This window comes from Mustela nigripes, chromosome 3, assembly GCF_022355385.1.
Source record: "Mustela nigripes isolate SB6536 chromosome 3, MUSNIG.SB6536, whole genome shotgun sequence".
Lineage (NCBI taxonomy): Eukaryota > Metazoa > Chordata > Mammalia > Carnivora > Mustelidae > Mustela > Mustela nigripes.
The window spans coordinates 57,986,284-57,998,296 of NC_081559.1; the positions used below are offsets into that span (position 1 = coordinate 57,986,284).

The window sequence follows — 12,013 nt, forward strand, 5'->3', positions numbered from 1 at the left end:
ATGCCTTGAGACATTTGGATTACAAATCTAATGTAAAATTTTATTAACCAACTGATAACATTTATATATTTTAAAAGTAATTTAAGACTCAGGTGTTTGCTCAGGTGTACGTTCTTCTCATTCCACTGTGTTCCACTGATAATTCTAACTCTATTTCTTTTCCTCCACATATCTTTTCTCCTTCCTGTTACAAATACTTTCCAGTGGCAACTTTTATTTAGGATCGCAAAAGGAGTTGCAGAGCTGAAGGTCTCTAACTTACTTTCAAAACCACAGGTTACTGGAGAACATTTAGATTTAGAAGGATGGGATATGAGTTGATTCTATAGGCCTGCATAGATTCCAGCCCTTAAAATAATGTACACATGTGTATTGTGAATGACTTTTATTTGTGGCTTTCGGAAATCAGTTTTATCGCTTTATAAGCACTTCTTTTACAACGCTGTACTTTTTATTTTCAGATGTGTAGTGTTTTTATGTGTTGAGATACCTATATGCTTTTATGTTTTTTTAAATACTGTTGTTTCATAAGTAAGGTACCAAAGAGTTTAAAAATTATTCCACATCATGTTCTACTTTTGAAGAAGAAAACTTAAACTTATAATTCTTAGAATTACTTGAGAGAAAACATGTTAAAAGATTCATGTAGATGTCAGAAGTAAACATTGTTATTCAATAAAGGTACTTTCCATTGTTTCAAAAAAAATCAAGGTGACTTGTTAACAAAACTGACAGTTCTGTTCAGAGGCTATATTGGTGTTACTGAGTTTTGGAATATCGAGACTAGACATTAACAACAAAAATAGATCTAATATGATGTGTTTAAATTTGTTGTTTCTTATATTACATTATTTTCAGGCATACTAATTTTTCTCCAAGTTTAATTATGTGCATACCTTTTATGTTTTTAAAATGTAGCTCACCTAATCAACATTTTCTAAATACTTAGCCTTTCTTTCTTCATGTTTTCTACTCCCATGAATAAATGTATTGTTACACATGTATGTAACCTTGTCATTCATCTTTATATTTCTTTATTTTGCTCTGTCTTGTGTCTGTCTCTAACAGGCTCATCTCATCTCTGTACCTCCCTCATCTCCTACTCTTTGGGTACTCTAAATGCGTTGAAGGTTTCTGAGGTAGTGTAAATCAGCTTGGTCTCAAGGTTAATAGTAATGTACCTTTATGTCTTCATCCCAGTTTCCTTCAATACGCATGAGCTTCAGTGTATTAAACAGTAGCGAATAATGCTATACTTAAGCGATGTATTATTCTATTGATTTGAATTTGGCCAAATAGATGTTAAAATCTGCTGTTTTACAATACTTAATGTACGTAATTTATTTAAAGAAGAAGAAAACTATAGGTAAGAGCTGAAAATTAGTTAATATGATACTTTACCGACATTTTGAGACTGTATTTTACAGTTGCGTTTCTATAATGAGATGCTTTAATATACTGACATTACTTAAAATAAAAAAAATAGTACTTTGACATAATTTCATGTTCCTTCCCCACAACTTTATGAAGAGGGAAATGGCTATGCCAGTCTCACAATGGACTTAATGAAAAATTTATGAAGTAACAAGTAGAATGACAGAACTTTCCTTTTCTGATTATCAGTTACTTAAATTGCTCTCAGTTTTCTCCTATGCTTGCCCCACATCTTTTATAATTTGCCCTGGAAAAAATCCATGGTCTATAATAACTTTTTTATCTAACTGATAGATGCTCCCTCATGAAAATCCAGAGAAAAAAATGAATTCATAACTCAAAGGAAAATTAATCCAATAATTATACTATATGAATACTAATATGAATACTATATATTATGCACTTTGATTAATAAGACACATGAAAAATATTAGAGTTTTGGATTTAAGATAGTGAACTAGTTGAGTTTAAAAGCCTGGAAAAATAGGGGCATTTGGTAAAGCATGTGATACTTGTCCCTGAGGTCACAAGTTCAAGCCCCATGTTGGGTATAGAAACGTCTTTAAAAAAAATAAATAAATTTATAAAACCCTGGAAAATTAAACATATGTAGGATGATGTTAGTTTTCTTAAATGTTTATATTTATACTCATGATCATTTCCCAGTTAATACTAGTGGTGTCCACTTTTCATTTGTTTTTGAATAATCTACTCTAAATATAATTAGGCTACTGAGTTAATAAATGTCACTTTCTCTCTCTCTCTCTCTCTTTTTTTGGATAGCCATATTCATGCCTCAAAATTATTTAGATATTATAATAACAGATGTGATTAAACATTGAAATGACATTTATTTATAGTATATATTAATATGGGTAGTGATCAATGGGTAAAATGAAGGTAATATAAAGAAATAAAGATATGTATGTTCAAAAGCATTGTGGCATCATGATTCAAAAGAGTATCAGAAAAATTAGCATTCATTAAACTTCCACACATATATGTGAGTGCTAAATCCTAATCTTATGCGATTTTGTCCTGGAGGGAAAAATATCCCAACAAATTCTTTGTTATTTTATTAGAAAGCATACTCTCATTTTTGTTGAAAGTAAAATCCTATACCTGAAAATTGGCATTCTGAGAATTATTATTGTTTTAAACATCAGAGAAAATAAAGGATGCCCTTTCAGAATCTATATTTATGATTCTTCTTTCATAATAGTATTTAAGTTAATAAAAGTTGTTTTGAAATCCAAGCCCATCCCCTTCCTCTGAAAGGCAGTAATTTTTGGAATAAACTAAAGAGATCAGTGTTTACAAGGACAAAGACTATAGTCATAAAATTTATTTTAATTTATGGAATTTTTGGCCATCCAACAGACTATACTTCATGATTTCCGTTATATACATATACTAATATATAGATAGATCTAGATATATAACAAATACAATTTATGTCCCTTAAAGGCTTCTTTTTTTTCTCAAAATAACCCAAACCAAACTTGTCAGTTTAATTTTTAAATGATAATATCTATGTGTTTTTCTGCATCCTGCCAAGTTTTCAGATACTACTTTAAAGATATAAACTTTTAATGTCTATTGTTTCATTTTAACAAATTAATAAACATATCAAGAAATAAAACTTGGAGTTCCCTTTAAACTTTGCAGGACTCTTGATGTGATTAAGTATATTTATTACATTTACTACTTTATTTAACTATTACCTCTGAAGTGTAAAACATATCAAATTTGTGGTTTATATTTCTAGCATAGGTTGGTGGTTTGAATGCCTTTTTCCTATATTCTATTCACACCTCTAGAATTTAGAACTTACAAGAAATTCCCTATCATCTCCAGTATCTTCTGCTAGTTAAGTACCCTCCACTAGGTCCTTATTCATACCACTGAAAATAGTCATAGAGATACACTTCAGATCTCTTTCTGATTATCACCTTTATAAGGTAATATTTTGTAAAATTTTCATCATCTGAGAACAAAAATAAAATAGAACAATAAATCTCAAAGTGTTAGTATTTATAAGAAGAAATACAAGTGCCGATGTTTTAAAGATATCACATGAGCTGATGGTAATTTATAAAATATTCTGCTTTTAAAGTATATATATGAAAACACAAGCTATCCAATTTATTCAGATTTTAAGTTATGGCATATTTTCTATCCAATTAAATCTCTTCAAAGTGGGTGATTTTGCATTGGGTTAACTCTCTTTTTGTATGTATTTGCTGATCGAAATAAATAATTGTCCCTTTATGCAGTTTTAGATCACATGAAATAAATTATTATAAGAAAGCCAATATATGTTTATCTCATTTTCCCATGCCTTGAATTTCATCTCTCAACTATACGGAACATTCAGTAAATTTAGGTTTAAATATATCTAATGTTCTAATTCATGAAAATATGGTGAAATGATGTGAAACTGGTGATTGAAGACATCTGTTAGTAGCACAAATGCATTATGTAAAAGGTTTTTTTAAAATTACAGTTATTATTTTGAGAATGATAAATGAAATGGCTGCTAATGAACAGTTCACAGTCATAGCCGCACATGGCAGTTAGAAATGGGAGAATGCAAATAATTGTTGCAGTTTATGTCTGTCATTTCTCTGAAGTTCATGTATCTCTTAGAGTATGATAATCAGAATTTCTGCACATGGCTGGAGGTAAATTTGTTTTAAAAACTCATTTTTAATATGCTGGCTAATGGAACATAATAATAATAATAAAAACAAAAATTAAAAAAACAATAAAAGTTCAATTTTAAAATCTTCACCAAATGTATTATTTTACTTTGTGTAGTGATAGCAGAGAAATACTGAAGTTTTTGGAAGAATCGTAAGTTCATTATTTCTGGCAATATAGCAATTTTAAAACATAACAAAATTGTACATATTAATGAATGACCCCTGCTTGAGAGGCTTAATCAGTCCAAAAGCAAAATTACAGTTAATATTTGAAAGCAAATTGTTAGATTTTAAGTCATTCTTGGTAATTTCTAGGTAACAAAGAGTAAGTGGGATATCAGGAAAGAATTCGAAGAAAAGGTTCTGTTCGTATATACACTAGTACTTTAGAGAAGGTTGGATAAGTAGAGATTCTAGTAGGTGGAGAAGATGAGACTAAAGGTGAACTTTGAATAAAATTGAAATTTAGGTAGGGTGCAGAGAAGAGGCAGGCAGAGAGAGCAGAGAGTATTCCTGTTGAAGGCTGAGGGGAATAGGAGCAGTTAAGTGGAGTCACTGAGTTATGGTCATAAATATAGTCAAGGCTTCAAAGCTGTGTTGCCATTACTCATTTCACAGCAAAAGTCGTAAGTGAGGGTGGGGGGAGGTTAGGGAAAAAGAAAGATGCAAGTGAAAGTAAGCAGAACTTGTTAATCTTTACCATTTAATTGTTGAAGATGGACAGATTTCAGATAAGCTGTGATTGAAAAAGATGTCTTTCATGAATAGTGGAATTTAATTACCAATTGTCACATCCCCACCTCTACTGTCCATGTAACTAACATAAGCTTCCCTATAATGGGAAAAAACTACAAAGTAATTAAGTTGCTGGTTAGTGTTAATGGAAAACTAACACAGTTCAAGTTTATTGGTCTTTTCTCATGTAGGGCAATATCAGGATACTTACATAATTGAATAGTAACAAAGATAAAATCATATTCACAGGGTCTGTACTGTGTAAGGGAAAGGTATTTCTAACTACCCCTGTCATACAGAAATCTCTAGCTGTTTTCATCAAAGCATTTTTTTCTCATTGTTTTCTTCAGGTGGAATAGAAGCTATGGATATGCTGTGTATTCAGATATATCTGAATAAATAGAAAAATATTTCCCCTTTTAAAAAAATTACATTTTAAATTCTTTAGGTTGAGCTTAAATCATAGATGTCTATCTTGTCATATATATATATGTCATTTATATGTGTGTCATTAGTTATGGACAAATTTAGAACTCAATGATGTTTCAAAACCATGATTAGATTTAAATATTTTGAAGACAGTCTTCTTCATAGAGAATAACTGTTCAGCTATGGAGTTTTAACCTGAGAATTGGCTTTCTTTTTCTTGACTGAATTCTCCCATTTCTATCTGTAACAGACAAATAATACTATTTGTATTGATATAGACCTATTTATATTGACTCTTCATGCTTACCTCATAAACTCATTAAGAAACCTATGTTAGCCTAGATTAATTCATATTTCACTCAATGTGTCTAGAATTATATAAGTAATTGTTTGTATTCTGTAATAACAATTTCTTTTAGCAGGTCAGGTTGTTTCTCCTCAGTCTGCTCCAGCCTGTGTGGAAAATAAAAACGATGTGAGCAGAGAAAACAGCACTGTTGACTTTAGCAAGGTAAGCTTTTCTCTCTCATTTAATAAGCCACTGAGTTATTACTAGAAATTACTACTCATTTTAAGAGGCGTGGACACAACTTTTTGCATGCACTTTTTTTTTTGTTTGTTTGTTTCTTAGCCAAAGCTTGACACTGTTATAGATGATGTTAGCATTCAAGTTCACATGTAACATTTTGCTTATTCACAAAACCAAATGTGTAAGTTTATGTATAGAGTTCAGGTTTCAGCCACTTGGTATAATGTTTCTCTTATAGAAAAAAAGCAGAGCTGGACTTCACAGAGAATTTAACAGAAGTTTATTGCTCAAAACTATTGCTGGTTATTTCTTTTCAAAATTGTTTTTCTCCTATTTGTGGAAAAACAAACCATATGATATAAACTTCACTGTGGTGATCGAGGAAGGCCTTAGTGTAAGGAAACACTAGAACCTAGTAAGACTGAACAGAGGTTTGAATAAAAACATAGTAACAACTGACTCCGTTGAGGGATACATCTACAGAGAGACAATTCAAATGAAATCATTGACTTGAACATATTCTAAGAAAATAGAGTACATGTGATTTGGGTTAGCAAATTCCCGACAGCGTATCTGTGCTATTGTAGGCTATGGCAAACTAACACTTGACCAGGAAAAAGGAGTTTCCATATGGATGAAAAATAAAGAGGGTCAATGATTCTTTTTATCTGAGTGGCTGAAACAGTAATAACCCAGAGTGATTTTTTTTTCCCCTGAAAGTACTTAGCACTGGCAATGACTGTAACAGTGGGAGGAGGTGGGAATAAGAGGCAGAGTAGAAGTTGTCTGCATCGAGCTTCTGAAGATGAATGGCGATCAGCTCCTTGTTGCTGTTTCAGAATGCCTCTGCCAGTGCCTAAACGGTCTAGGTCTAGTCATGTGCATGTTCTCCCTCTGGTGCCTGGTGGAGTCTCCATGGGAGCATGGTGTACCAGCTTAAGTCTGTTAATTATGCGTGCAGGGACTGGGAGGCCAACAAAAGGGGCATACTAGTCCCTGTGGGATGAAACAAAGGCATGAAAAAGGACCTCCACACCAGCAAGAGAGAGAGGTGAGGGCTTACTCGGGCTATCTTTCTACAGTGGTTCCAAGCTCATTTCACCATATGGAGGCATGTGATTCAAATATTAAAAATGTATTATTCCATCTCCGCTCCAAATAACATATCTTCTTAAAGCATTACATCTTCATTCATCTGCAAGTTGAATAAAATTGTCACAAACTGCCATACATTTAATTTCTGAAATTCTTCATTTGAAACAATATCTTAATATCAATGACATAAAAAGTTGCTTACTTATTTATGCAGGCACTAACAGTGTAACAGGCGCACATTTAACACTCTCAAAAACAATGATAATGTATCACATCCTTTGAAATAAACCACCTTTTAACTTTTTTAAAGGATATAACCCCTTGACACTGAATTTTACAACTCCATATCATTTTGCTTTTAGTTCTCTGACCTATCTTTGCAGCCTTCACAAATGCTTTTTCACATCTGAAAGAAAATGGATACTGTCAATCGGAGAGAGTAGTCTTATCTTCAGGTCTTCCCCCCCCCCCCCCCCCCGCCCAACAATTAGAACTACAGAGGAGAGAAAAATACATAATCTTTCCTTTAATCCTTGTCTTCCTTATTGCATTTCCAATCAGTGGTCCATTTCATCTTTTAACAGGCAAGTGAAATTTCTACAGCCCTCTACTCAGTGCCAACCATCTCTATTCCTGTCTCTTGTCCATATCATGGCACATTGTAAAGAACATGGCTTTTGAGAAAGAACATCAGATCTTGAATCCTAACTCTAACATTTATAAGCAATCTGATCTTGGAGAAGTTCTCTGAAGTTCAGCTTTCTCATATGTAAACTAAGAACAATATTGCTTATTTCTAATTTTGCTGTAGAAACGAAAGAAGGTAATATACAGAGCCTGGCAGAGTGCTGAGCATATAGCAGATCATCAATAAAAAGTGGTTTTATTATTGTCATTGTTGTTGTTTTAATTTTAGTTGAAATAGCACAAAAAACAACTACTAGACCAAAAATTTAATATGTTTTGGTCTCCCCTGGATATCTGGTGCCTTGAATGGTGCTTGGAATGTACCTGTTGAATGAATCCTATGAGATTTAATGTAATTCAAGCCTTTAGTTCTGGAACTTTTTCCAAGTAATACTTCTTACCTTATAACCTGGGAGGGAAGAGTAATAGGGTTTGGAAAGAACAAATATGATCTATCATTACAGAAACAAATTTTAGTGCCAGATTTTACAGGTATATGAATTAAGCATTTTTAGCCCTGATGATTTCAGTTTGGTAGTGAATTTAATGAAAGTTCAGCTAGTCTCTAGGTTACTTTGGCTATGTTAATATTTAAGCTTTATTAGGTAGGTTGCAAAACCCAGTAGAATTTTGAGATGTTAAGGGGGAAAAAAGTCTTTATTCATTTTATGTGACTTAATACTGTATCCTAGGTACATTCAATCTACATGTTTTTAACCCTTCCAATGGATAAGCTTATCAAATTTATTAATTTGGAGAATGTTTTTGAATATAAGCTGAGGTTGTCATGTTTTTGCTTCCAAAAGTGCTTTTAAAAAGCAGATGTGTCAAAAGTCTATTGCTTTTTGTTTTTTAAACTGACATGTAGAAGATGGCTATTTTAGTGTTTCCCAGGATGTTGGTGGTGTTTATTTCAAATGACCCAAAGAGAACTTCACATTATTTTCTATGTAGAAGGAACTTTCTTCTGCATCTATCTTTAGTATGTGAAACATATTACAATAAATGGATTTTCAATTCCTTGAACTGTAGGAAACCTTAGAAATCTTCTCATTTAGGAAGTGAGAAAGCTGAATTCCAGAGAGAGTTAGAGAGCTGCTCAAGATCACTAGCTGGTTAGGGTCACAACACCATTTCTCCTCAGAGAATTGCTATTAATTTTCTTGTACTTTCTATAATGGGCTTAAGACTTAAACTTTCTCCTTAAAGTCCCGTCACTGTTTCCTTCACATCTTAGCACATGGCTTGTCCAGACACTTCTTGTTCTGCCATGATCTTCTGTCCAACCTTGTTCCCTAGAGATATACCTGTTTCTCACCTGCAGCTTAAGTACCAAATGCAGAATAAAACATCTTCCCCTTCTTAGCATAAAGGTCTAAAGAGCCCAGAAGCATGGGTGTGAATCCATATTCATTAGAGTATATACCTTGATTACTTCGAAGTCTTATTCAGAGAACCAGAAAATTCATTCCAACTGTTTGACTCCACTTAAGGATTGCCTTAGAGATATTTCAGCCTAGTTCTTCAGAGCAGTTTTAGGTATTTGTAATTTTATAAAAGGTTAAATTATGTTTCTTAAATATGATCTCTATTATATTAAAAGGTAGCTAGATTGTCAGGGTTCTTCTGAATAATATAATAACCCAAATACAAAAATATAGGGCTAATGTAAGAATAACAATATATAATTGCATAATATAATAATAAATTAGATAATGTATTATATAATCTATCACTCCCAAATATATGACTATCCCAAGAGTAATATAATGTAATACATATAATATAATGGCTATTCCAGATATATATTATTTAGCTATAAATTATTACATTTTAAATCAAAATTTGCTAAACCTGAAATTATGCTTTTTCTAAATAACAGATAAAAATTGATGATATATTAGGTATTATGTAATGCAAAAAAATTCAAATGCTAGGATCATATATTTCCTTTTGTAAAATTGGACTATTTTAGCACACTGTATAGTCCTTGATTTAATTAAATTGGATCTTAAGACATTTATTTGTATGATTGCCACCAGCCTGAGGCACAGACTTCAGTGATAGAGGCTTTGGCATTTGTCTAGCAAGAAATGAGTTTATAGAAACTCATTTTGGGTAGAACTTAAATTTCTCAGTAAAGTTATAATAGGTATTGTCAATATAATTCATATTTATCAACTACACATTTTCTTAAAAAGCCGTTTTCTCACTTTAAATTTTATTCCAGTGTGTTAACATGTATAATTGTTTTTTCCGTCAAGAGGAAAAAACTTAGTTGTTTACTTTCTAAGTCCCTAAAACACCTATGAAGATATATTGTGCTTTTGTCAAAGGGCTAATAGTGTATAGGTAATCTTTTATTCCCTTCTTGAAAATTTATGCATTATTGTAAAATTGTAAAGCATTACTACTTTAAAGCATTTTCAATATGTGCATCTCTTCTAGCTACAAAAATGAAAATATGATAATAATTCCCCTGAAATTTAACCTTCTATTATTAAGGTAAATAAATACTTTGTATTTATAAATTAAAAAGTGAGATTCCATTAAAGGAAAATATTTACCATGTAATATCCCAATGCATATGTTTTATGAGTTTACAAATTTATATTTGGAAATATATTTGTAGAATAAAAACTTTGGAATTTATAATATTTGTCATAATTTTTTATAGGCAGTTTTGCTTTGTTAAATAATTTTTTTCTTTAAAATAGAACCTGGGTTCTATTTAATGTTTTTAGTGGAGTATTATAGATTATTTTTATGTTCAATCCTTGTGATAAAATGTGTACTTCATATAACAGGATTTATGTTTCATGGCACCCTTATCTTACAGAAAAATTAAGTAGTTATAAACCTCTAACTAGCTATGCTGAGGTCTTGATTTCAGAAAGTAACATATTTAATGTAGTCACTACATTCTGGCTATGGACTTCCTAAGGTACTCATCCTTAAATTTTTTTCATGTTAAACTTCTTGGAAAAATCTTCTCAAATCATTAAATTTGCAAAAGAAAAAAATCTTCTTACCCTCACCTGTGTTTGCCAGAGCTCTTTTCTCTTTCTCTTGGCTATCCCGACTTTGACCTTGGGCCCCCATTTCATTAACAGGAGAGCATAAAACCAATTACTAAGGCAGATAAACTCTTATTTTCCCTACAAACAGATACTCATAAAGAGCAGCTCAAATGAATTAGAAACAAGAAATAGGCCTTGTGAAATTGACTTTAGAGTCACTGCTTGGTTGTCACTGAGGACCTGTGCATAAAAATTGATTTTTACTCTTAAGATTGTTTTACAGTCATTTTTCAGAATTCACCTTTTAAGCATTTCTTCTTATTAGTGATCACCTTTGTTTTGTGTGCATTCATTTCAATCACAGACATCTCATATCAGAAATTCAACTATGGTTCTTCAGCAACTTCAAATGTTAATAACTTTATTGTTTTCTTTACTCTGCTATATCTAAATTCTAATTTCTGATGAGAAATTGAAATTGAAGAATAATCAGGCCAAATATAGAGTGTAAAGGATATAGAAAAACTAGAAGAAAGATGGAGACAAAAGTCATTATTTATGCTCTAAGGAGAAAAATGGTCACATTTCTTTTGAAATAGGCATATTTTGAGTATTAATTGAAATATGCACAAAATTAAGATAATATAGTATAAATCTTCTAAATTTGTTGGTAAATACAGATTAAATTATGATTAAAGAATATTCATTTACTGGAACACATACGTTTTTCTCCCTGAAAATTTCAAGATTGCTGATGCAAAGAAGTGTCTTTTAAAAACATGAAATAGAGAAACTCGAGTATTCAGCTTATTTATGAGAACATAGAAAAATACACGAGAAAAAAGTTGTTATTTTTAAAGGGCAAATGAGATGTTAAACTATTTTAAAACTTTATTTACGTTATATTTATAAAAACTGTATTTATATCACCTACGTTTATTGATGGATTACCCTGTATGAAGTGCTGTGCTAGGATATGATTTAGCTAATTTTGATTTATATTACTTTGTGATACTCTCAGGTTGATCTGCATTTTATGAAAAAGATTCCTCCAGGTGCTGAGGCTTCAAACATCCTAGTAGGGGAGTTGGAGTTCTTGGATCGAACTGTAGTTGCGTTTGTCAGGTTGTCTCCTGCTGTGTTGCTTCAAGGACTGGCTGAAGTCCCAATTCCGACCAGGTAAAAAGTATCAGAGCATCATCTGCATTTTTCTTAAACAATTTTTTCTTTTAATAAATCCCCCCTCAAACCAAAACCAAACCAAACCAAACAAAATGGAAAAACAAGGAGTAAATATAATTTCCTTTGAAAGTTTTTTTCTAGAAACTAATGTGTCATTCACAAAATCATTTCTTCTTATTGGTGGAAGAGGAGAAAAA

General features: G+C 31.6%; 1 protein-coding gene across 5 annotated transcripts in view; it reads left to right on the forward strand.

The window, feature by feature from the left end:
- The window catches only part of SLC4A10 (solute carrier family 4 member 10), a 161,517-nt gene that overhangs the window by 45,348 nt on the left and 104,156 nt on the right, over nucleotides 1-12,013 (forward strand). For 2 of the 5 annotated variants that reach the window (XM_059394074.1, XM_059394073.1), the window contains 3 exons: nucleotides 5,723-5,814; nucleotides 6,794-6,883; nucleotides 11,656-11,813. In XM_059394074.1, coding sequence (XP_059250057.1) covers nucleotides 5,723-5,814; nucleotides 6,794-6,883; nucleotides 11,656-11,813 — 340 coding nt within the window. The remainder of the gene's footprint in view (nucleotides 1-5,722; nucleotides 5,815-6,793; nucleotides 6,884-11,655; nucleotides 11,814-12,013) is intronic. The other 3 variants (XM_059394075.1, XM_059394076.1, XM_059394077.1) reach the window with 3 other exon arrangements.